Below are 27,362 nucleotides of genomic sequence, written 5' to 3' on the forward strand. Positions count from 1 at the left end.
TGATAAGATATCCAAGAACAGGCAAAACTAATCTATAATAATAGAAGCCAGAATAATGGTTACTTGGTAGTCTTCTTGACTAGGAGGATTCGTGAGATTTTCTGGGGTGCTGAAAATTATACCTTGATGTCTGTATGAGTACATAGGTGCATACCTGTGTAAAACTTAATTGAGTTGTACATTTATGATTTGTGCACTTTATTGCACATAGGTTAAAGTTCAGTTGAAAAAAAAAAAAGCCCAGGACAATATCATACTTTTTTTTTTTTTTTAACAATTTTTTAAAAGATTGTATTTATTTAAAAATTGAGCTACCCTATGATCCAGCCATTGCACTACTGGGTGTTTACCCCAAAGATACAGACGTAGTAAAGAGAAGAGCCATATGCACACCAATGTTCATAGCAGCAATGTCCACAATAGCTAAATCGTGGAAGGAGCCGAGATGCCCTTCAACAGATGACTGGATTAAGAAGTTGTGGTCCATATATACAATGGAATATTACTCAGCTATCAGAAAGAACGAGTTCTCAACATTTGCAGCAACATGGACGGCACTGGAGGAGATAATGCTAAGTGAAATAAGTCAAGCAGAGAAAGACAACTATCATGATTTCTCTCATCTATGGAACATAAGAACTAGAATGATCAGTAGGGGAAGAAAGGGATAAAGAAAGGGGGGGTAATCAGAAGGGGGAATGAAACATGAGAGACTATGGACTATGAGAAACAAACTGAGGGCTACAGAGGGGAGGGGGGTGGGGGAATGGGATAGGCCGGTGATGGGTAGTAAGGAGGGCACGTATTGCATGGTGCACTGGGTGTTATACACAACTAATGAATCATCGAGCCTTACATCGGAAACCGGGGATGTACTGTATGGTGACTAACATAATATAATAAAAAATAATTATAAAAAAAAAGATTGTATTTATTAGAGAGAGAGAGAGTGCGCACGAGAGCTTGAAAGAGCATGAGCCAGGGGTTAGGGGCAGAGGGAGAGGGAGAAGCAGAAGCAGACTCCCTGAGCAGGGAGCCCGACATGGGACTGGATCCCGGGACCCTGGGATCATGAGGGGAGCAGAAGGCAGACACTTAACGTACTGAGCCACCCACATGCCCTGATATTGTATTTGGTGAAGTGGCCTTGGGAGCTTGTCAGTCCAGCTGGCTCAGTGCTTGCTCTAGTCCTCATCCCCCTCCCTGTGACCATCAAACCCCAAGTGCTCTGACTGTTCCCCAGCCTTTGCCCACTCCAGCCCACGCGCTCCAGGTCGGCTGCTGGATGACCAGTAGCCTGCCAGCACTCACCCCATCTCAGGCTGCTCTCAGGCTGCAGAGGTGCGACTTCCATTGGGAGAGGTGAGCAGAACCCTCCAAGTTGCAGCAGCAGCTAGAGTAGTTGCAGGGATCTGCAACCCTCTACAACTTTTCTCAAAGGTGCCCCGTCATTCACTGAATAAGGTTCAAATACCTTAGCCTGGCCCTCAAAGTCCTCTCTCAATTGACCCCTTCTTATTTTGTTTGGCACAATGAACCTTTCACTGTTCAAACACCATGCAGTGACTTCATTACCTTGCACACATGCTGTTCCCTATGAGCTTCCACGTCCATGTCTATTTGGCAAACTTTTCATTCTCCCCTTTTCAGTTCAAATGTCACCTTTTACCTTCTTAAGAAATGGGGAACTAATAACTGTGGAGAGTTTATTATCAATCAACAGGCAGCATTTAGGTGCTTTTCATACATTATCTTTTTTAACCTTCACTCTAAGACCTGAGTTGATTTTATCCACTCTTATTTCACAGTATTATAGCGACTTGATTACATATAACAGGTCGTGAACCCTGTAGTTGCTCTACACAGTGCCTTGAATATAAATTCTCAAAGGGCTTACAGAAATGTTTGAAGACCCTACCCTATCCTATCAATTGGTTGGCTCGATATACGAAAAGAGAAGCATTTCAATAATGGTCCCAGCAGGAACAGAAAGTACAGTCACATGTGGTTTTGAAGAGAATTGAACGAATTATTTACAGAGGTGTGGGGAGGTTTAAGGGAACTAACAAGGGATCCTGAAGTTGCCCAGGGATTAGGAGAGACTGGAAGCTGGAAGCTGTACCCGTTTCTCCCACTTCCTGAAGAGCCAGTGAGGACGAACCCCAGAAAGGGAAGCCTTTGCCCAGAGCTGTCATGGAGCCACTGCTACCACCAGACTGAGACCCTAGGCAGGAAGGGCTTGGGAAAGAACTTCACCCCCCCCCCCTGTAATATGTGTGACTTCCATTACTCCTGATGGTACCTGCCGTTGGCCCGACCAGCTGTGGAGAGCGATACACTACTAAAGGCTAAGTCCCCTGGGGCACAGAATAAGGCAAAGGGTGAGAATTCATGGGGTGGAGGACAGCTCAAATACAGAATAACCAGCACAGGAAGTGTAAAATCAAAATTAATGTTTTAATTAAATGTGCAAAGGACTTTCTGTCAGCCGAACAGCTGCAATTCCATTCATTTGGTTATACAATATTATATGGGTACATCTAAAAATGTTTGCTATGAGGGTCGCCTGGGCGGCCCTGTTGGTTAAGAGACCCCCTCTTGGTTTCAGCTCAGGTCATGATCTCAGGGTGGTGGGATCAGGCTCAGCTGGGAGTCTGCTTCTCTCCTTCTCCCTCTCTGCCCCTCCACCACACTCTCTCTCTCAAATAAATAAATCTTAAAAAAAATATAAAAATGTTTGATATGATGTAGGGTGTGATAAGAGACCCTACTTTTTTCGAACATCTCACAATCTCTGAGCACTCTCTCTCTCTCCTCTTTGTCTTAGACATTTTGGTGTCTTCACCTCCAGCAGAGCCGCATACAACAAGCATTCAATAGATGTTTGGTGTTTGAGTGAAGGACTGAGTGGATGGAATAATGGCCAAGTGTAGTGTATAATGTTCCTTGAGTTTATGCCAGTTTTCACAGCATATGAAATACTTGACTTGGCCAGTCAGCTTCAATTTCAAACATTTTGTTGGTAAAAGACTATTTTTTTTTTTTTAAGATTTTATTTATTCATTTGACAGAGAGACAGCCAGTGAGAGAGGGAACACAAGCAGGGGGAGCGGGAGAGGAAGAAGCAGGCTTCTAATGGAGGAGCCTGATGTGGGGCTCGATCCCAGAACGCCGGGATCACGCCCTGAGCCGAAGGCAGACGCTTAACGACTGCGCCACCCAGGCGCCCCTTTTTGGTTTTTTTTAATGTGGGATCGGGATGCCTGGATGGCTCAGTCGGTTGGGCGTCTGCCTTCAGCTCAGGTCATGATCCCAGGGCCCTGGGATTGAGTCGGGCATGGGGTTCCCTGCTCAGTGGGGATCCAGCTTCTCCCTCTGCCTGCTGCTCTCCCCTGCTTGTGGTCTATCTCTCTCTGACAAATAAATAAATAAGATCTTTTAAAAACAAAACAAAATGTGGGATCCATTAAGGAAAGACCATGGTTTTGTTTTCTGATAGATATGAATAGCACTTTTTCATCTGTGAAGTAAGTGTGGCAGATTCTATTATCCTTAGTTTTAAAATGAGAAAAAGCTGAGGCATGGAAAGATTCTAAGGAAATCTACTTAGTGGATGACAGACTTGGGATTCAAGACAAGAGTTCAGACCTCCTAATATAGCTTTGTCCTTTGACAAGACAGTCGTCTTGTTAGACAGTCTCTATTCACCTATTGATATTTTTCCAAGAAGTTACTATTTTGAAGTTAAGAAAAGAGGTTTAACAACAATACTAGAAACAATTTATATCTTACTGATATGTGTTCTTGGTTTAATAGGGGAAAAAGGGCAATTTGTTAGAAACAAGGATCTGAAGATGTTTGTCAACTTAGTTACTATGTTAATTTGTTATTTCGTATCTACTATATGGATTTTTTTCACTAAAGTGAAAATATGAGTGGTGAGTTTACCAGGTATACCTCGGATCTCTAGCCTCTACCAGCTTTAGTTAGGCTTCTTAGTTTTAGGGAGAAAGGAGAGCATGAAGTGGGAAAACTAGAGAGAGTCTTCACTAATCATCCTGAAACGTTAACTTTACCTATGAAAGTAATATCATTTCAATATAAACATGTGTGCTGATGGAAATCTAGAATAAATTTTGTTTATATAGGAAAGAAGACCATCTTTTTATTCTGATGGATTAGTATTAAATTCTAAAGAAAGGTACAAAAGGAAGTAATCAGACACATTTGTGATCCAAGAGTATTTTGTATTGGATTTGGGCAGGGTGAGGATGACGGGTCTTTTTTAAGGTTGTCACAGGTTTTGGGCTGAGTCAGAACTATAGGAGCAAATGGACAGAAACAAATCTGAGACTTGAAAAATAATCATGAAAATTTGGATTTTACCAGCCTTAGTTCTTATTCTTTCAGTTCAGATATTTTCTTTTTCATGTTTTCTAGGCAAAGTTAATTGAATGTCATAACAGTAGGTATTCATTCATCCATTCAGTCATTTAACAAATATTTACCAAATTCCTACTATGTTCAAGGTGCCTCCATATAATGTAAAAGAAACAGTGATGTTCTGACCTATGCTAACAGCATTAAAAAGCAGTCTCAAGTTTATTTTGGTAAAGCGGGAAAAGGAAAAGCAGAGTATAAGTACATAAAATGAATATTATTAAATGCTTATACACATAGTCTACAATGAAAGTATATGATTCAGGACAGGGTAAAGGGATAGGAAAGGTTTAGGTATATAATATGTTCAGAAGCTGATTCTGCCACTTATTTGCTACTTAATACTCGACTTCCTCATCTATAAATTGGGAATAAGGGCACCTACCTCCTAAGAACTTTGTGAAAGAATATGATGAAAATCAACAATTATGTATGTGAAGAGGCTAGCAGGATTCTCAGCACATGATAGCTGTCATCATTATCAATAACTCATATTTAACATAACAGAGTCACACTTCTATAAATGCTTTGATGAATGTAGGTACTACTGATAAGATGTTCTAATATAGATAATGCGAAGTACATTTTTAGAGAAAGGGCTTCAGTAATTTCATATTAAAAATGGGAATATGGGAAGTAGATGAGGTTCCTGTCAGACAGGCAATTTAACAGAGTAGTATTTCTACAACTTGATAAAGAGTCCATAGGTGTAAAAGTTGCATAAGTGACAACCCAAGTCTAATACAGAATGTAAAGATGAATTTCAAATATTTCTATTGCATCAAGATTAGAAAGATAATGGTCAGTAATTAAAAATTTAAGTCCCCTCATCCCTCCAAGCCCTGCTATAGCCCATACTAAGGGTCTGCTTAGATTAAACTGTTTAATTTTTTTTTCTCTTGAAGATACCTTTCTGGTTTTTAAAGACATTTTTGAACCTTCATCTTGGACCATTTCAACATTCCCTTCTACATGGTATATATTATAGATCGATAAGGCCAAATCTCTCTCTAATATTTGCATAACAGTGGCCTAGGTTTTCTGTTTCTCCTTAAAGTTTTTATGAAATTTGCACTAACGTTTATTTTGGCAGTTTGATTTTGTGCCATTCGTCAATGCTTAGATACAATAAAAAAAGCTTTAATTTGGCCTTCGTTTAATATTGCAAAAGTCCTGTATGAAAATAATTTCTGTATTGCGGAAAATAGATATATTCCGCATTGTTTGTTTAAGGCTTCGATTTCCTAATTATTATTTTAAAAATACAGTATGTCCTATATGCTAAGTTAAGGAGATCACAAATGAAAAACCTACATCCAGCTTTACAGAGTTGGAGAGAGAAGGCCTGCCAATGGGTTACTTTTCGCTAACACAGCACATTGTATTATTTTTCAAACAAAAGTTTTAAATCTGCTTATACCTAACCTCACAACGAGGGATGGGATGTTTTTCTCGGGTTTTCTGTTAGCTAACATTTTGTGCTGGGAGAGCCGTGGGCTGTTTCAAGGTTATTTTTACGACCGCCCCCTTCCCCTCGGTGCAACCTCCACCTGCACAACCGCTCGCCTCCGGGTGAGGAAGATACAGCAGAGGGGACCCCAAAATGCATTCTCGAGGACCCTCCCAAGCACTCTCAAACCAGTGAGCAAATTATTTTCCCATCCGGGTTAACCTAGTCCCGTTAGCTCAAGCCTGGGTTGATAGGAACAACTAAATTCAGAATGTGGAGCTGGAGGGGAATGCGTGGCAAAAACCCATGAAAAAAAAAAAAAAACTGTTTCAAGGAATATGCTGCAACCCGCGAAGGAGTGGCTTTGCTCAAGCTGCTCTGAAGAGTTGCATTTTCCTTGCTCATCGAACTTGCTTCAGTTCCTAGGGAAGCGCCTGCCTTTTCGGTGCGTGGCCAGTGTGGGTGGTAACCGAAGAGTCAAAGGCGATGGCCAAGGGGAGCCAGTTCCCGCGATGGAACTTGATGCAGACCCGGGGTCTCAGTAGGGGGCCCATCACAGTCTTGGGTGCATGGGCTGCGACTGGCTTCTTTTTGGCGGGAGGGCAAATGGTGGGGGGAGGATGGAGGAAAACTACCAAGGGCTTTCCTGGTCTTGCAGCGTCTCGTCGCCCGCCGCCGCTCACGCTGCCTTCCGGCGGCGCCCCCAGCTCGGGCCCCGCACGCGGCAGCGGTCATAGGGCGTGCTTGCGGCAACCGCAGGGCACGCGGGCCAGCTGGGGCGGGGGCGGGGCGGTGGTGGCGGTTGCGGGGCATGCGCGGCTCCGCGCGCGGCTTCTCAAACATGGCGGCGGCGGTGTGAAGACCGGTACCGGCTCGCGGGACTAGTGTGACAATTTGGCTCCTTTCGCCGACGAGACCCGAGGTGCGTGGCGACTCTGGGCCCCGTGAGGGGCAGAGAGGCGGAGCCGTGGCATCCGGTCTCTGGTCGTTGTCCGAGGGCGGGCGGGTGGCCGGGAGCCCTTCGCTGCGCGTCCCGCGCGAGTAACGCCCCCTTACCGCCCCGCGGGGTCCGGCCTTGGCGCGGCCCCGCACCCCCGTGGCCCACCTTTGGCAGCCTCACCTCAGAGGCTAGGGCTCCCCTGCCCCACCTAGCGCCCTCCACGACGCCCCACAGCTGCTTTTGCGCAGCCCCTCGTATTCCCCCGGGGCCCCGTCGCCGGTCACGGGCCCTTCCTTTGCGCGGCGTTCGGTTGCCCTGTCGCTCTCTAGCCGCCCGCTGGCCCGAAGCGCGGACAGCACCCTCTTGAGCATCCTCTTGCTGTGGGTGGAGCTGGGCTGGGGGGCCGAGCTGGGGCCCCGGAGTAGCGCCGGTGGGCCGGTGGGGCTGAGGAGCAGCGATGACTTTGCGTGGTCTGGGCTGAAGCCCGCCCGGTTGCCTTCCGGGGAGTTGTGAGATAACTTTTGGAGTTTGGGAGGGAAACGTTAGCCCGGAAGGATGCGCCTGTGGCGGAGCGCGGGCTCGGTCCGGGTGCCAGGTGCCCATCGGACTCGCGCCCCGGGGCTCTGGGAGGTTGTGTGTGTGGGGGGCGCCGGTGGCTGGCCCTCGGGGGAGAAGTGGGGCAGGAGGGCGCGGCCCTCCTTGCGTGTGTGCCTGGAGGGGGCGGAGAGGGGGCTCCAACTCTCCCGAGGAGCTGCGGGGCGGTCGCTGTGTTCTCGCGGCATGATCTGGTCTAGGGACCATTGGTGCCTTTAAGGGACAGCGTTCTTGCTTTTTCCACCTGACTAGTGGTTGTGCTTGCTGCATCCTGGTGTAAATCACCGAATCGCCAGAGGGAGAGCGAGCAGGCGAATTTAATAGATTTTGCGCCTTGAGGTTGCACATAGATTTGAGGTCTGTAATTTGCCCCCTCCCTCGGCCCCCAAATGTTTGGCCAGCACTGGTATTTACAAATCCCCGTTTAAGACTATTGATGTTTTTAAAGGTTGTAAAACATTTGTCATTCATTACAAAGTGTGATTATAACTTGAAATTAGCCTTTATCTTGAAGAATTAGATTAGCTTTTATGAATTATGTGTTAAGGTGACTTCAGGATATCTCTGGAAAGTGAATGGATCCGCTAGTAGGGGGAAGGTAAGGCAGGGAAAAGTGGATACTTATGATCATATGATTTACAAAATTATCCGGGATAGTTTTCTTTACCAAGACAGCTGCAGATGCTGCTGCATTTTTAATGCTCCCAGAGCTATTCATATTACTGTTTTGGGGAAACAGTATTATAAGATGTATATCATTTATGGAATACAACTTCCTATGACAAGCAATTGTATTATAATAGTTCATAGATTCATTTAATTCTTTTCAATAGCAGTGCTTGGGAATGTTCTTCAGTAATCACAATTTTGCCTTTCTTGCCATTCTTTTTCTTAATTACTCATTAAATAACGTATTTCCAGGGATGATTTTTTTTTTTTTTTTGCAGTCTTTGGTTTTGTATATTTAATGGGAGGAATGCGAAAATACGCTTTTGGAAAAAAAGTCCACTTGGGATTTAGAAAATGGAGTGAATTTATGAGCACTCACCTGATGCTTTGTATTTGTTTGGCTATAGTTTTATCCACAGTCTTCAAAACAGTCTGAAAGATCTTTTCAAAAACTTAAACACATTTAAAACAGCTTTGAAACTTTTGAATGAATAACATATATATCATACAACCTTATAAGCTTAAGGGTGTGTACCTGTTTCCTTTAGAGGACCTGATTTGTTTTGAAATTGTTTGGAAAAAAAGATTAATGTAACTGAACTACATTATGTGTGAGGTAGCTTTAAAGCTAATGATGTCATGATATGTACAAAAAACATTGGAGTCAGTCTTAAAGATGTGGTATCAGTTTTTCTCATGAGGCAACTGGTCAGTCTTTTTGTTTCAATCAATACATCTTTTTGAAGTGCCTGTGCTGTCTGTAGTATGGAGTTTAGTTCAAGGTGCATTTATTCAGATGCTATGAATGTTGGCTTCTGGGTGTTTAAGGCTGCCCATCAGTAGTTTTTTCCTGAAAATTTCAAAGTTATAGCTAAGAAAATCAATATGAATGTAGAACAAGTAGTTATTTTATTTCAAGGGCAAATTCAGGGAATCGGTATTTTGGTTATAATTCTCTAAACAAAATTCTGGGTGTAACTGAATTATTTGTTACTTGGGTTGATATTAACTTTGTGCATCTTTATGATTAAATAAAGCTATACATTTTTATGAGATTATTTTCTAGATCAAACAGATAAACATACTGGTTAGGCTTGGGAAGAAAAGTGAATTATTGGTATAAATTGAAATCTCTATGTGCTCTGGAGATTGAGGTTTTTTTAATGCTAAATAACTTCGCTTCTATGACCAAGTAAGTAGTTTAGTTTGTAACTAAATATTAACTGACTCATAATTTAGAGCATTTTCTTTTTTCAAAATGTTTCAAAAATCTCCGAGCTAAAAAGTAACAAGGGTTATGATGGCCAGCTATGAGCCAGATGTGACTCTCGTTTTCTTTTGGGTTTGTTCCTTTTTAGCTGCCTGTCTGTTCCCCCCAGATGCTTCCTATCTCCCCTCTTCCTGCCCCCGTTCCCTTTGCTGTTGGTATCTGTTTCCGCATCAGTGAAATGGTCAGGGTAATCCTGCGCTGCCTCACGGAGAAATAATTGATGATAGTAAAGTGCCTTGAAAAGGCTGAGTAAATACTAAGTCTTTTGAATGAAAATGACATAGCTCTTGTTCCACTTAAGGAAAATCCAAATCCCAATTTTAGTTTGAGCTCTTAGGAGGGTGGAGAGAGGGAGGGAGGAGGAAAATTTCACTTGACTATTTTACTGCCCCTCTCTTTGGGTCAATAGAAATGATTGTTGTAGCTTTAGTCATGGGAACACTGGAGGATGCAAGGGATCCTCTGCTATTTGAGTTATTAGTCGCCTCTAGTCTTTTTTTTTTTTTTTTTTGCCAGGTTACCCTGTCTGCTCCCCTTTTCCCCTTTATGCCGGCCGTGTTCTGATTCCAGCTGTGAATGGAAATCTGAGGTCATTTTCTCTTTTAGTTCACCTCTCTGGAAGTTTCATTGTCTCCTCATAGTCATATTCCTGGTTTTTAGGATACACAAGATATGAACAAAGTGAGCTCTGCTAGCCATCAGTGTTAGAGCTTTGAGGCTGTGGTTGTGAATATAGGTCTGGCATTGCCAGGAGATGTTTTGTAGCTTGGAGTGAGCAAATCAAGCACCCTTAAGAATTTTAAGAACATTTTTGATGTCTGGAAAATTACTACATAATATCTTAGGATTTGAAGTGATAGTTAATTTCAGGAACCAAAAACCTGGAAATTTTGAAAATGGCTGATGTTGATGATTTTGAAAGAAAAAGTTCGCCCTTCCCTGGGTTGGGGTCTTAATATTTGTGATCCTTTTGTATTAGGGAAGTAGTTGAAAGAAACCACTGCTGTTTATCTTATGTTAGAATAGGTTGGTATAATTTAGTGGTAAGTGTTCCAAGTCTCTAACTAGTTTGGGCTTTGGTTACTTTAAGTATAGAAATGCCTTTACTATAGTGATAACATCTCATTTAAAAAAATAACATCTCATTTTAAAAAAGATAACAGAGGTGATGGTTCTTAAAGCCAGATAACTTGAAAAAAATTTTAGAAACCATCTAAGATTTGTGATGTGCATATATATATATATTTTTTGCTTTTCATGAGTAAGGCGTTTTTGCTTATTTTGTCTTTATGTTGTCTAATCTAAGTAAACCTTGGCCACCTTGGAAGTAAAAATACAAGTGATTTTTAAGTTAAATGGTTTCTACTAAACATATATCCCTAAACCTTTCCCCTACTTTCATTTTTTGGGCGTGTGGTGGAAAGGTTTTGATGTAATAAATGAGGATATCTTGTTGCGTGAAAAGTGAAAGGTTTGGGAATCTTTTAAGCAGTTTATATGATGTTGCTGTTCAATTTAATTTCATACTCCTCTCCCTAAGGTAGATGAATTCCTTATTTAACCAAGGAGAAGAAAAAAAGAATAAGCTTTTTTTTTTTATGAGTAAAGAACTGGGAAACATTTGAAGATAGCATTTGACTACCTACTACTTGTGACCTGTGTTTATGGCTGTGGCTCTGCCCCTTCCTAAGTTTATAGGAGCAAATTGTTCTAAGAGCGGAAAGAGAGTGCCCACCTTTTGTGGTAATGTGCCATTGTAAACTTCAGAAGGGACAGATATATTGCAATTCTAGGGCATACCTTTAGAATACTTTCTTTTCTCAGGGAGCAGTTGGTGGGACTCGCTTTGCTTCTTTAGACATATTTGATTTTTCTCAACCTCCGTTTCTCATAAGGATTAACTGGTGCAGAATTCCAGTCATAAACAGCTTCATTTGCTTGGTATGTACCTTGTAACCTTGACATAGTCTTTTAAATTTGGTATGTGTATTGAGAAAGTTCTTATTTTCTTTATCATTTGGTCACTTTTCATCATTCTTAGCTAGTTTAAGATTTTGTTTATATATTTAAAGTTGACTGTGATTGAATCACATGTGTTTTTTCTGTTATCTTCCTTCTCTGTACAGTTGTAAACATGCTTTTTGCTGTGAAACTGTTGTCTTTTTGTTCCATTTGAAAGATTTAAAATATTATTTGGAGTATTTCTCAATATACTTTAATGTTATTTGAAAAATAATGATCAGTATTATCTTTATTTTTTATTGACTTGGTAGAGTTTTATAAAACTGCTCAAATGAAACACATTATCTTTGGTAGTTATTAAAAGAATTAAAATGCAGTACTTGATACTGGTAAGTACCTTTAAATATTGCTTTATTTTAGATTAGAAACTCTGATTTGAGATTTTTTTGGGTTGAGATTTTGAGAGGTTCTAGAAATACTTAAACGAATAATTTACTGACACCTGCCTCACGTTTTAAGTATTGTCAGGGATGTTTAGTTTTCTGGTCACTTCAGACTGTGGTTTATTGCATGCTTTTCTGTAGTCTGTTGTCTAGCAGGGATTGTTGTTGTCATCATTTCCATTATTTCTTGTAGGGCTGGTGTTAGAAACTATAAATCTAGACTGCTGTGATAATAGGAACAGGCTGTAACCTGACCCAGTTCTTTTGTCAAAATGTCACACCAAGAGCTGCCTGTAGTAAATTGACATGCCCTGCTATTAACTTCAGTCCTCCGCAAATGTCGGTGGGCAGCAGGTCTTTGGGCAATTAGCCTGTGGCTGTGCTTTAAAACCTTAGGAATTTACAACTATAAACTGGGATTTTGGCAACCCTTGACTTGTCTTTCATTTATCTGTTTCCTGATATAACGTACTTAAGTAAATGCATAGCTTTCAGATAAATTATTTTAAAATTGCAGGTAATTATTTCAACTTATAAGCTATAATTTTTGAGATAAATTAAAAATTCTTAAAAATAGTTATTTTCTTCTTGGGTTTGTTTTGATACAGAAAAAGACTAGTTTCTAACTTTTTGGGGTAGACTTTACTAAAGCATAATTAAAATTGCTCCTCTAGAAACCTTAATTTCCTCCAGGAGGCTAGATTTGATAAATCCTCACTACCAAAAATGTTCATTCTTAATATTGATTATTCACAATTCAGAGATGGAATTTTATATTTAAAGGTAATTGCAACATTAGAATTCAGAATTTTTTTTTCCTGTTTACTTTTATAGATGTATCAGAAAGTGGCAAATTTGATTATTTACTTGAGTGAATTGAGTAGGTGTTTGTGAGATCCTTAAGTAATGAATCATCTCCAATTCCAACAAATTATATATGCATATATGATGGATATATACATTTTTCCTATGCTGTATTAGGATAATCTCCATTACCAGAAGCAAAAAAAAGTTAAAAAAGTTAAAAGAGCCAGCTGCTCTTTGTCAAAGGAAAATATATAGCTATAATGTATTTCACTTAAATCAGTATGAGTTTTTGCATTTAGGTAGAGATGTGAAGTACTTTTTGCAACCAAAGTAATAAACTATTTTTAAGTCAAAATGAAAAACTTAAAGGTGCTATCTTAATGCAGTTAACTCAGGCTTCCCTATCATCCTCTTACATATTGACTGGGCAGCAAAGAAGAGCTTTTTTGTTTGTTATTCAATTTTGAAAACAGTGTCTTCATAACAAGATAGACTAAAAATGAAAAAAAAGTTCTACTTATGCTATTTCATTACTATTTTCTGATGAATTATGTGTGTGTGTAACTTGATCACTTATTCCAACATTTTCTTTAAAACTACCAGCAAGCATATTTGTGAACCTCTCCTGGCCTTGAAACTTCTTATACTATTGATATACTCAAAGGAATATAATGAAATATTTATGCAACCAAGTTATTTTGTGTGTAGTGACAGTGTCTTTCCGTTTTTGTGTGTGTGAATATTGGTTTAAAGCATGTGTTTTAGTTCCAACTGTAATGTAATTGGAATTTATAAACTGAATTCTGGTACAGCATATATTCCTAGCTGTTCTTCTCCCTAAAAAAAAACACTTAAAGTAGTGACCAATTTACACTGAGGCCTGTCTTTTGAGACCTCAAACATTCTAGAAATCAAATTCAGAGTAAAAAATTAAAGGTTAATCAGATGTTGGGAAGGAGGATGATATGAAGAGTAAGGGATTGTCTCAGTTCTCACAGAATTTTCTCCTTGGCCCGTTGACCTAGACTTGTGTAAATTAAACCATAGCAGATTAAACATTGCAAGAAGGAACCGAGAAGAACAACAATGACAGCCAGCCCCCCTCCCAATTTTTTTTAAAACCACAATGTCCTGGGACTATATGATTTAGGTATAAGTAGCCAGTAGCACAGCAGATTACATTTAGTCATTTAGCAAACATTTTGGGAGCCCTACAAGTAAAAGACACTGTGGATAGACAATGGAGAATACAAAAATGAACCAGACGTAATACTGCCCCTAAAAGCTTAATTCTATCAGGGTGAGGTAAAACATGTACACAAACACAACAGAAGAGATTTTAGCAAAGTGGTTAAGCATTCAAGGACCTTTGTCCAGTCTAACTGCGTGATCTTGTGCAAATCTTTGAGCCTCAATATTCTTAACTTTCAAATGGACATTATTAACAGTAACAACCCTACAGGCTTGTAATAGGCTTTAGATAAGAAAAATGTATATAAAGGCCCTAGTAGGGTACAAGATATTTAGCAAGAGTTCAATAAGTGACAACTCATAGTATTTATTATTACCATTTTCATCACTACCATCGTTAGACCCTAGGGACCATAATTTTTATTTTCTTACGCCTCATGGATCCATTCTATCCAAAGTGCATGGTGTGTCTCCTTTTCCCTTTCGAAGCAAGGACAGTGTACTGAAACCTGTCTTTTTGGGGTTTTAACAGACTTAGGTTTGAATCGTTTTTCTTTCACTACCAGCTTTCTGATCTTCAAGGATCAGCAGAACTTGGTAATTGATAAGGTACTGGACAAAGGAAGAAGAGAATCAAAGATGACTTCTAATTCAGAAAGACTGGGTATTAGTAATGCTTATTTAAAAAGGAAGCAGTTATTTTGGAAGGCAAAGGAGTTTGATTTCTTAAATATGTAATGTTTGAAGTGGTTGTGAGGCATTTTGACTGATGTTCAATTGGCTACACTAGAAATTTTGGAGAGAGATTGAGATGAGAGATGCTGATATAGGAGTCATCTACATAGGGATGTTGCATCACCATGGAACAGAATGAGATTCTAGACTCTAAAATTACTAGGATCTAGAGGAAGAGACTGAGTGACTAGAGAAGATCAATGGCTAGGACAGGAGGAGGAAGTAGACACAGAGGGGTAATAGAAGTAGGACAACCAGAGAACCTGAGGCTCAGAGATGAGAGGTGTCTGGAATGAGGGGTGACCTATCACTCCTGAAGTGTCAAGAGAATAAGGACTGAAACACTGAAATGGGGTCTGATGACTGGGAGGTAATTAGGGTTTTGGAAAGCAGTTGTGGGAAAAGGAAGGTAGGTAGTGGCCAGATTGCAAAAAGTAGAGTGTCCCAGCAACTCTTTGTATTTTCAGTGTTGTTATATTTATTACCAAAATCTTAGTTATCAGGAAAAGGTTAGTCTGGTAAATGTATAATAGTGTAGAGAATCTTTTCTACACCAATAAAAATTTGATGTCCCAATTTAAGGTCACTTGATTATTTCAAAAAATGTGGATTTTAATATCTGCCAAATGGGAGGTTCAGTGAACAAGTCTAATAATGCTTAAGGTTGGACATTACGTATTCCCACCTATGGGACTTCTGTCTGGGAAATATGCAGCAAATTTTGCTGTTGGTACAGGAACAAGCTTATCTTTTTCAGCTGTACATTGTTTATTTTTATACCTTCTCAGATTGAGATTCTATATAATTCCATCCATTTTATAACAACTGGCCAATGGCTTAAAGTTGAAAAGGGCCCTGGGAGATTTCTTCCTTGTCAGACTTGTTAAGTTCCTGTTCTTGTAAAAATGTTTATCCTTACTGACTCTTCACATAGTGGTCTCTAATTTGAGACTCAAGGTGTATTACTTTATCTTCAAACAAAACAAAACCAAAAAAATGGAAAAGCAAAACAAACAACCTGAAACAAACAAGTAATGGAAAGGCCCTGTAATCTTAGAATTATAGACCCATTAACTTGCTAAATAGTTCTTTAAAACTCTTTCTCAAAGAAAGAAAAAAAAAACACTTAGAATTTTCTCCAGAATCACGTAAGATCAATGGGAATTTTAGGTTTAATAATTCTACTATTGGGGCGCCTGGGTGGCTCAGTTGGTTAAGCGTCTCCCTTCAGCTCAGGTCATGATCCCCGGGTCCTGGGATCGAGCCCCACGTCGGGCTCTCTCCTCAGAGGAGAGCCTGCTTCTCCCTCTCCCTCTGCCTGCTGCTCTGCCTACTTGTGCTCGCTCTCTGTCAAGTAAATAAATAAAATCTTCAAGAAAGAAATAAATTAAAAAAAATTAAAAAATAATTCCACTATTAATCATTGTTTAATCGTACTGAGAAAATGGCTGAAGACAATGCAGGAATTTTCAAAGCATTTGTTGATCTCTTATTAGCTCTTAATTCTATAACAAGATACAATCTTCAAAACAAATGGTTTTGTAAGGGATCCCAGAATATCAATGCTTGTTCAAAGTTTGCTAGATACATTAACTAGATTTAGTGTACCTGTAGTATGTTGGTAAAAGAAATGTCAGTGTTAGACACTTATTATAAAATAGTGCTAACCAGGGGTGCCTGTGTAGCTCAATCGGTTCAGCGTCTGCCTTCTGCTCTGGCTATGATCCCAGGGTCCTGGGATTGAGCCCTGCATCCGGCTCCCTGCTCAGCAGGGTGTCTGTTTCTCCCTCTGCCCCTTCCCCCACTCATGCTTGTGCTCTCTCTCTCTCTCTGAAATGAATAAATGAAATCTTTGAAAGAAAATAGTGCTAACCTAATACTTTTCTTTTGGCTGACTTATATTTGAAAAAAAATTTTTTTTAACACAGTGAAGTTGCTCCTTATATGCATTCAGTGAAGCAACTTCTCTGTATGCTGGCAAAAACAAAACAAAGCTTTTAATTTTTTTTCTTGCCCAAATTTTCTCTCCCATATAACATGGAGAACTACTTTGGCAGTCCTATTTGAGTCTTTCTTAAAAGTGCTGAAGCAGTTCAAAGTATATTGGGAGCAAAATTAAGCTTTTCTGTTGTTTCCTATGCAGACGACGACTGTGTGAGATGCGTTTTTATTTCTAAAAGAATGATAGGCTTTTAATTTTTTCCAGAAAGACAACAGCTGTGCTATCTGCATATCTGGTATGTAAGTCATATAGATATGTTCTTAGCTCCACGGCATATCTTTACTTGAGGCACTGGGTATTCAACTATGAGTTGATGCCAGCAGTATTTACCAGTAGATCGTGATCTGTTCCTTTGGCTTCTATAATCTCTACCTTTGTATAGTGATGAAAGACATAGATGAATTACAGTGTAATGCTGGGGCATTTTAAGAGAGACAAAAGAACTTTTCTGTTTTCTCAAATTATACTCAAAGATAGTTTCTATTAAATTAACGAGCATTCCTCTACATCAAGATCTGTACATATTCCTCCTAGTACTTAGTCCTAGGAAAATGTTTATCCTTCCCATTGAATTGGCATATTTAACTTGTAGTGAAACTTATATAGACCAGAGAGAAATTAATCATTCAGGTTGAATACTAATTTTTTTCTAACTAGTACATTTTTATTTGCTCTTTTTTTTAAGGGGTGGGTAGGGGCAGAGGGAGAGAGAATCCCAAGCAGGCCCCATGCCCAGCACAGAGCCCAACACACGACCCTGAGATCATGACCTGAGCCAAAATCAAAAGTTGGTCGCTTACCCAGCTGAGCCACCCAGACACCCCTATTTGTTCTTTTTATTTATTTATTTTTTAAAAAGATTTATTTATTTATTTATTTATTTATTTATTTATTTATTTGACAGAGATAGAGACAGCCAGCGAGAGAGGGAACACAAGCAGGGGGAGTGGGAGAGGAAGAAGCAGGCTCATAGCAGAGGAGCCTGATGTGGGGCTCGATCCCACAACGCCGGGATCACGCCCTGAGCTGAAGGCAGATGCTTAACCGCTGTGCCACCCAGGCGTCCCCCTATTTGTTCTTTTTAATACTAGAAGGCCCATCCTTCTATAGGTATGTTTTTATATTGGAACTACTAAGCCTTTTAAAAAATCGCATGGTATAGGACATAACAATTATATAGAAATGGTGAAAAGTTTTGGTGATCAAACAATATTAAAAAATGATAAATATGTCATAAACTTAAAAATTGACCCAATGCCTTAGTAAATGTATTTTCATCTAACTTGGTGTTTGTCACTTTTTTTTTAAAGGGGCAGGGCAGAGGGAGAAGGAGAACGAGAATCTTAGGCAGGCTCCACCCCCAGTGCAGAACCTGATGTGAGGCTTGATCTCATGACCCAGAGATCATGACCTGAGCTGAAATTCAGAGTTGGAAGCTTAACTTACTGAGCCACCCAGGTGCCTGGTGTTTATCACTTTTTAGGTTACAGAATAAGCACTAATTTTTCTCCTGTTTGAGTGTTAATCTTGAAATAGTGGAGTTTTTCCTTAAGGCATGAATTTTTTTTTCAAGATTTTGTTTATTTATTTGATAGAGACAGAGAGAGAGCATAAGTAGAGAGAGGGAGAAGCAGACTCCCTGCTGAGCAGGAAGTCAGACATGGGACTCGATCCCAGGGACCTGAGATCATGACCTGAGCTGAAGGCAGATGCTTAACCGACTGAGCCACTCAGGTGCCCCAAGGCATGAACTTTTAAAAGGCATTTATTATTGTCCAGTTTTTGTTTTTAGCTAAAAATGTTGGCTTTATGAATTATAATATGGGCAGAATTTTATTAGAAGATTATTGATAAATGGAATTTGGAAATTATGTATTTAAAAGTGGTTCAAATGTATATTATATATGGATTTACATATGTGATTTTTAACAATCGAAAGGATATACATCAGATGGTTAACAGCAGGTATTGTTTGATGGTAGGGTTATAGGAGATTTTTTCCCCCTTTTTCTTATCTGTCTTATAATTAAAAAAAATATTAAAAAAGTAAGCTTAAGCATTCACTTGATTTTACATCTAGTGCCTAGATTGAATCAGAATTTACACGTTCGCCTGGTGCCTGGGTGGCTCAGTCAGTTGAGCATCCTACTCTTGATTTCAGAGGGTCCTCTGATTGAGTCCCGCGTCGGGCTCCACACTGGGGGTGGAGCCTGATTGAGATTCTCTCTCTCCCTCTCCCTCTGTCCCTCCCTAACCCTGGCGCCCCCTGCTCTGTGGTGCACTCTTCTTTTTTTTTTTTTTTAAGACTTTATTTATTTATTTGAGAGAGAGTGTGCGCAAGCCAGAGAGAGAGCACGAGCGGTGGAGAGGGGCAGAGGGAGAAAAGAAGCAGACTCCCTGCTGAGCAGGGACACTACCCCCCCCCCCCCAATGGGGCTCAGGACTCTGGGATCATGACCTGAGCTGAAGGCAGATGCTTAATCGACTGAGCCACCCAGGCACCCTCTCTCTCTTTCTCTTTCTTAAAAAGAAAAAAAAAAAAAAAAACTTACAAATTTGCATATGTCGAATATAAACCTTTGATAGTAGAAATATTGGGGAGAATCAGGAGGGATAAACAAATCAAGGAAATATATAAATTTCGGAATATTTGAAAAGAAATATTTTATAGTGATTCAACAGTTCCAGACATCACCCAGTGCTCATCATGACAAGTGCACTCCTTAATCCCCATCACCTATTTCACCCATCCCCCCTGCCCACCTCCCCTCTGGTAACCTTCAGTTTATTCTCTACAGTTAAGAGTCTGAATGGTGTCTTCAAACAACTCACTGCACTTTAACACCATGAGGACTGAAACGGAATGCTTATTGAGTCACTGACTCATGCACTCATAAACAATTTGAGTTCTTTTTGTGTATTGAAGGCTTTATTTGGCATGACTTTGGACTTCACAAGGGATACATCTGCTCACTGGTGTTGAGTGACTATGATAATTGAAAAGGAAAAGTTTCCAAACTCTGAAAGAGTTGATCTTATCTAATATGGCTAATCTCAAACTAAAGGGATCTGGAATTCTTCCTGTCTTTATCTGGGGATAAGTAGTGTTTATTTTATTCCTTGGTCTGTGGTTCTACCTTTAAAATAAGTGGTTTAGATTCCAAAGCATTGGTTTTGAAGTTAACAACATTGCATTTCATTTAACGCTAAGAAAGTTCTGTTTTTATAGAAATACTTATTTTAGGGACACCTGGGTAGCTCAGGTCATGATCCTGGGGTCCCGGGATCGAGCCCCATGATGGGCTTTGCACTCAGCAGAGAGCTTGCTTCACCCTCTCCCTTGGCCCCTCCTCACTCATGCTTGCTCTCTCTCTCACACTCTCTCTCAAATAAATTAAAACTTTTTTTAAAAAAAGATTTTATTTATTAATTTGACAGAGAGAGACACAGCCAGCCAGAGAGGGAACACAAACAGGGGGAGTGGGAGAGGAAGAAGCAGGCTCCCAGTGGAGTAGGGAGCCCGATGCGGGACTTGATCCCAGGACCCTGGGATCACGCCCTGGGCCGAAGGCAGACGCTTAACGACTGAGCCACCCAGGTGCCCCATAAATAAAATCTTTAAAAAATTATTTTATGCCCACCAGCAGTGTATGAGAGTCCTGGTTTTTCCATATTCTCATCAACGTTTGGTATTGTCAGTCTTTTTAATTTTACCCGTTTTATGTAGTCATATCTCATTGCGGTTTTAACTTGTGCTTCCCGAATACTAATGATGTTGAATATCTTTTCACACGCTTCACAGGCCATTTGTGTATCTTTTTTAGCAAAGTGATCATCGAAATCTTTTGCCAATTATGTTTTTATTGCACTGTTTGCCTTTTAAAAATTGAGTTGTAAGAGTTCTTTATATATTCAGGATGCACATCTTTTATCAGATACATATTTTGCAAGTATTTTCTCCTATTCTGTGGCTTATCCTTAACAGTATCATTTGAAGAGAAGTTGTTAGTTTTGATGAAATCCAGTGTATCAGTTTTTTCTCTGATGTGTTGTGCTGCTTTGTGTCATATTTAAGAAGTCATAGTTTAACTTGTTGTCACAAGGTCTCTGTGTTTTCTTCTAGGAATTTTATAGTTGTGGGCTTTACATTAAATTTATAATCTTTTTTGAGGTAATTTTTGTGTATTGACTTCTGAGATAAGTATTGTTTTTTATTTTTTTGATACATGGAAATGTTCCAGTACTATTTGTTGAAAAAAGAAAAACCACCAAAACTATCCTTTCTCCATTAAATTACCTTGGCACTTGTGTTGAAAATCTATTCACCATATAAATGTGCATCTTTTGGGACTTTGTTTTGATCCATTGGCCTATATGTCAATCCTTATGCCTGTACCCCTCTATCTTGATTAAATATTGCCTTTGGATAAGTTATTAAATCCAGTTTATTAATATTTTCTTTTATAGTTAACTAGTGCAATTTTATGCCTATTTAAGAAATCTTCCAACTTGTGTGCATGGTATGTGGATTTATTTATTTAGGTCTTCTAAGATTTACTTTTTTTTTTTCTTTTTTAAGATTTTACTTATTTATTTGACAGAGAGACAGCCAGAGTGAGAGGGATCACAAGCAGGGAGAGTGAGAGAGGAAGAAGCAGGCTCCCAGCAGAGGAGCCTGATGCGGGGCTCGATCCCATAACGCTGGGATCATGCCCTGAGCTGAAGGCAGACGCTTAACGACTGAGCCACCCAGGCGCCCCCGAAGATTTACTTTTAGTCATCTATATACATAAATCTTCACCTTCAAGGGTTGCAAGATTATTTACTTAACTAATGGGAGCAATGATAACAGTTGAGATCAAGAATTCAGTTATGGTTTAGAGATTTGAGGGAAGAGCATAGGAACCTGGGTATATCCTTCTACGTGTGACCCATCCCTCAGTTTTTCAACTGAGCCCCTTCTTATAGTAGTGGAACTTATTTTAATGTAATTCACAACTTTTTGCTCTCTGATTAGAGTTGGTAAGTGCCTTCACTCCCTACCTGGATTACAGCTCATCTCCCTTTACTTACTGCTTGGATTCAGCACCCTCTATATATTTCACTTTTTCTTTTCTTTTTAAATTTATTTTTTAAAAAGATTTTATTATTTGAGATAGAGTGAGCGAGAGAGCACGAGCGGGGTGGGGGGCAGAGGGAGAGGGAGAAGCAGGCTCCCCACTGAGCAGGGAGCACAATGCAGGGCCTGATCCCAGGATCCTGGGACCATGACCTGAGCTGAAGGCAGAGGCTTAACTGACTGAGCCACCCAGGCGCCCTCACTTTGTTTTTTTTTCTTTAGCCACTCGACTATGGTCTTTAATTGAAAACATCCTCACTCACAGTGGTATTGAATATTTAATTCATTTGATTATTCCAATCTGAGTTTCAGGGCTGATGTCTCAAAAGGGGAGGTAATGCTTTGTGAATCATCTCTTTATGGGTGACTTCTGAAGGCATGGGCCCTGAGAGACTGTAGAGGGAGATAAGAGCCCAGAAGAAACCTAAGCAACTCTAGTGTTTCATAATCAAGTAGAGGAGGCAGGAGCCTCCTTAGTGTCCACTCGTTTTGTGTCTTCAGCCTAAAATTCCTCTCTTTCTCTTCTCTGCTCATCGAAGTACTCATCTTTAAAGGACCAGTTCAAGTGCCACTTCTTTTGAAAGGCTTCTTTTATATTCCCAGTTAATTGTGTTTTTGTCTTCACACAGAGCACCGCTTTTACCTCTGTTAATAGAGTTTGTGTTTTATTCTTTGTTCGATAATTATTTGTTAATATGTCTCTCTCACTAGATTTCCAAGGTCTTTTGTAGTAGATTGTGTATCTTCTGTCTACACAGCACCAAGCATATACGAATTCTGTAAATATTTATTAAATCAATGACTATATCACACCTGGAAACAGATGGTGTGATACAGAAAGGAACAAGAAAGGCTTTAAGAAAGGTGGGATTTATGTTTGGTCTTAAAGGATGGATAGGATTTCAAGAAGCAGCAGAAGAAAGGGTATCTCATGCAGATAGGACAACATGATGAGTTTTGAGCTAGGCCACAGGATAGCTGTAGGTGGTAGATGTCAGGTGGCTTTGAAATTGTGAGGGACCTTAAATAGGCCCAGAAGATTTTTTGTTCAATTCAGCAGTCAGTGAAATCACTGAAGCAGGTAAGTGATTTGGGCAGAAAGCAGCTTAGTCCATATCTGACATGTATTGGGTAGGTTGTGGTGGGGAAAGACCCTTGTGGCAAAAGGAGTTAGGCAACTATGGTATTAGACCAGGCAGGAGCTAATGAGTGTATAAACCAGTTAGTGCCAGGGGAAAGAGAAATGAGAGAATGCATGTTGGCTACTGATTGAATGTGTGAGTGGAAGAAGAGAACCTCACACATTCAGTCATACCTGGGGTATTAAATCCCAAGTACCTGGAAGAGTAGTGTGTTGGTAGGAGAAACAAAAATGTCAGAAGGAAGGGGCAAATTTTGAGGAGATGTTTTCTGAGTTTAAGTCATTTGAGTCAGAGATGCAGAAGGTGTTCTGGGTGGCTTAATGAATGTCTTCTCCACGGACTTCTTTAAATAAGAAGTTACCTTCCATCATGCACATTATCATGTTCTAATCATAGGCACACAGAGTAATGGAAGATGGATATCCTATTGCCATATTAAATATTTCTGTGTACATACCTTTACTATAGCACTCATATTGTGTTTTATTCATAGGCCTGTTTCTGACTGGATGGAGGTGCTGGAGGGCAAGGACAGTGTATTATTTCTCTTTGTTGTAGATTGCCTAGCATATTGAGGACATGCAGGAAAAGTTTGAATTAATGAATGAATTAGTGACTCACAATACATAGGTCTTTGAACAAGTAATTGTCTTGTTAGAAGACTTGACTCTTGCAGTTCTTACAGGTTTTACCAACACAGTCATAATTCTTCCACCTCTCCATAATATGGGTTTAAGTGGGTTTTGGGATTGGCCTCAGATTGGATATCAACTCTACCAATTGATAATCTGCTCTTTTTAATTCATTTAACCATAAAATTCACCCTTTTAAAGTGTTGCAATTCAGTCGTTTTTAGTTTATTCACAAGGTTGTATAACTATCACCACTATTTAATTCCAGAATATTTTCGTCACCCCAAAAAAGAGACCCTTACCCATCTCATTAGTAGTTGCTCCCCTAGTCCCTCTTTCCCCAGCCCCTGCCAGCTACTAATCTACTGAACTTATTTTTATTCAAGGGAAATAAATTAAAATGATCTAAATCTATAACTGATTTCTAATAATAATGCCCTTCAGAAATATGCTAAAAGGAGGCATTAATTCATCTTTCTCCTTGTAGGAAAGAGTACCAGAAAAGAATACCATGGGGCAAACAGTGAACGAAGGTAAGATTTACTTTCTGGACATGATGATATTTTTAGTTATTCATTTGGAATGACTACCTTTTAGTAGATTGAACTTTTGGAAAAAAAGATGTTTTAGAAATAAAGTCATAGGACATGTTAGGTGCTTAGAATTGGAATTTCAGAACTGAATAGCTATTAAAGATAATTTTGTTTTTCCTTCCTAGTTTTTTTTTTTTTTTTAAGATTTTATTTATTCATTTGACAGAGAGAGACAGAGACAGAGAGAAAGAGAGAGAACAGCGGGGGGAACAGCAGAGGGTTGTTCTCCGGCGAGCAGGGAGCCTGATGCAGGGCTCCATTCCAGGACCCTGGGATCATGCCCCGAGCTGAAGGCAGACGCTTAACCCACTGGGTCATCCAGGTGTCCCTTCTTCCTAGTTTTATCAGTGAGAAAACTGACACTCAAGAGAGTTTAAGTGAACAGGTCATACAACTCTGTGACAAAGTCAAAATCAGAATCCAAATCTTCTAACTCTAATATGATTGGTTAAAAAATGCTTCATCCTGGGTTGCTTTGGTGGCTTAGTTGGTTAAGTGACTGACTCTTGATTTTGGCTCAGGTCATGATCGCAGGGTCATGAGATTAAACCCCCGTGTTGGGCTCTGTGCTAGGCATGAAACCTGCTTAAGATTCTCTCTCTCCCTTTGCCCCCCCCATAAATAAATAAACGAATGAATGAATGAATGAATAAATGCTTTGTCTTATCTTGCTTTAGTGAGAAGTCTGCTCACCCTGCCTTGAGTATGCTACACTCATTTGCACTCTTTCTTTTGAATTGTATAGTTGACCTTTGTACAACATGGGTTTGAATTGCATGGGTCCACTTAAGTGTGGGTTTTTTTCTTATAAATATATTGGGAAATTTTTTGGAGATTTGTGACAGTTTGAAAAAACTCTCAAATGAACCATTTATAGATTTTTAGTAGCTAAGATTTTGGAGAGTCGAAAGTTATTTGTGGATTTTTCAACTGCAGGTGGGGGGTACCCCTAACTTCCATGTTACTCAAGGGTCATCTGTATTTCCTTTTCCATAATACATCCTGAACACCTTTGCCATCCTAAATCCTGTTCTTCCTTCAACACCCAGTTCAAGTCCTGTGTCTCTTATGAGCTTTCTTGTGGCTGACAGCTGAATGTTGTTGTCCTCTGCTATTTCCAGTTTTGTCAAGTGTTTAGTTTAGTGTACTTTCTTTGTACTAGTCAAATCATTTAAATAGAAAGCAGCTTATATATCCATCTCAAATGTTCACACATCTTGAAGAGGCACTGAGTCATAACCAGAAAGTAGATCTGTTACCTTAAATTGTATACCTGGTATCATTCATAGATCCTTCTTTGAGAAACTTGTCATTTGACAATTTGGGCATCAATAACAGTAAAAGAGTGATAGATTGACAACACATTAAGTATGGTTAAATTCATGAGTTCATAATGACACAGCAAAACAAAACTTACCTGTCATCTTTGGAGAATGCTTGAGATCCAGCTCATTATTTTGAAAATTAGAAAGTAAAGGAAAAGAATGAAGTGTTGCTTGTGACTTTCCTATGTGGTATGTACCTTAGGTAATTGAATGATTGAAGAGGGGAGGTTTCTTTCTATATAAGTTTTCTGGCTAATAAAAACAGGATAATAAAATTAGGATACCTCCATTTTGTAATCACTAATGAACTAATGGATCTAGGCAGTAGCCATCTGTGGCTGTTCATATCACAAAAAGAGAGAGAACTAGATATTAGGAGCCTCTTATGAGAAGTACACAATACCACCTGTGAAGTCACCTTCTTTTCTCCTCTCCTCAAAAAAGCAAAACCTGAATCTGGTTAAACTCTTCTGGATCAAAACACTAATACCTTATATTTATTTATGTATTTATTTAAGATTTTATTTATTTATTTATTTGTCAGAGAGAGAGAGAGAGGGAAAGAGCGAGCACAAGCAGGGGGAGTGGCAGGCAGAGGCAGAGGGAGAAGCAGGCTCCCCGCTGAGCAAGGAGCCTGACTCCAGACTTGATCCCAGGAGCCTGGGATCGAGCCTGACGCCAGACTTGATCCCAGGAGCCTGGGATCATGACCTGAGCTGAAGGCAGACGCTTAACCAACTGAGCCACCCAGGCGCCCCACTAATACCTTATATTTAGAGAAAAGATAAGGACCAGAAGAACCCAGCACCGTAGGAGCTAGTCAGCACAATCCAGACTGTAAAACTAAACTGGTGTTATGAGCAAAAAAAAATTCCCAGAGGAAGGTGGGGGGAAAAAGAGGATGAGGAGGAGCCTATAAGTATCAAAAGAGACTTAAGACGCTTATTGTCCATTGTTGTATATGGACTTTATTTGGGTGCTGATTCAAAGAGACACACTTAAAATAAGATATTTGGGGAAATATGAAGACTGACTGCTTAGTTGAAGTTATTATGGAATTACGGTTAATTTTTTTCAGCGTAGTAACAGTATTATGATTAATTAAAAAAAATGAGTACTTTAAGATATATATATGGACAAATAATGTCTTAGATTTGTAAAGTCACAAGGTCTAGTGCTATTGGAGCTCTTCAGCTTGGCACAGAGAAAAATCTCTGCCTACTCTATTATATCTCAATTTCCCTTTTATGTTTTAAACTCTTAAAAGCATGCAGTTTATTTCTAGGGTATGTTAATTCTTTTTTTTTTTTTTTTTTAATTTTAGAGAGGAGGGAAGGGGGGTAAGCTCCCTTTTGGAGCTTACATTTGAGTGGAATGAGACATACAATAAACAAAGTAAATGAGCAAATTGTAAGATACATATGTTAGAAAGTGAAATCCTATGCAGGAAATGAGGATATTAATTATAAAATTAAAACTGGGTCCTATTAGAAAATAGTTTTAGCTTATAGGTTTTCTTTTTTTCCTTTTTTTAAAAAGATTAATTTATTTATTTTACAGAGAAAGAGAGAGTGAACATGAGTAGGGGGAGGGACAGAGGGAGAGAATCTCAAGCAGACTCCCTGCTGAGCATGGAGCCTGATGCAGGGCTCAACTCCATGACCCAAGAGATCATGACCTGAGCCAAAACCAAGAGTCAGACACTCACCTGATTGAGCCACCCAGGCACCCTAGTTTATACGTTTTCTAAGAGCTCTTTTAGATTTTTGCTATGGCCTTCCAGTGTTGCTCACTATTTTCTTTCATTTTTTAGATTCAATGGATGTCAAGAAGGAGAATCAAGAGAAACCTCCTCACTCAGGTACATCTTCTATGCAAAATGGTAGGTTTTAAAGTAGTTCAGTACAATATATTTTTCTTTTCATTCAGTGTTAATATGAACTCTTATTGCTTTTGGTATAGTCTTGTATAGTAGACTCCTATAAATATAAAACCTGAGCAATAGGAAAGGTAAAAGATTTTATTTTGAAAAATTTACTTTGGTTTTA

General features: G+C 39.5%; 1 protein-coding gene across 3 annotated transcripts in view; it reads left to right on the forward strand.

Annotated features, from left to right (window-relative positions):
* The first annotated feature begins 6,714 nt into the window (after positions 1-6,714).
* The window catches only part of SCML2 (Scm polycomb group protein like 2), a 94,008-nt gene continuing 73,360 nt past the window's right edge, over positions 6,715-27,362 (forward strand). For 2 of the 3 annotated variants that reach the window (XM_045778014.2, XM_087860366.1), the window contains exons 1-3: positions 6,715-6,812; positions 23,884-23,929; positions 27,128-27,196. In XM_045778014.2, coding sequence (XP_045633970.1) covers positions 23,908-23,929; positions 27,128-27,196 — 91 coding nt within the window. In that variant the 5' untranslated portion in view covers positions 6,715-6,812; positions 23,884-23,907. The remainder of the gene's footprint in view (positions 6,813-23,883; positions 23,930-27,127; positions 27,197-27,362) is intronic. The other variant, XM_087860365.1, reaches the window with a different exon arrangement.

This window comes from Ursus americanus, chromosome X (genome assembly GCF_024610735.1).
Source record: "Ursus americanus isolate L20-20 chromosome X, mUrsAme1.1.p, whole genome shotgun sequence".
Lineage (NCBI taxonomy): Eukaryota > Metazoa > Chordata > Mammalia > Carnivora > Ursidae > Ursus > Ursus americanus.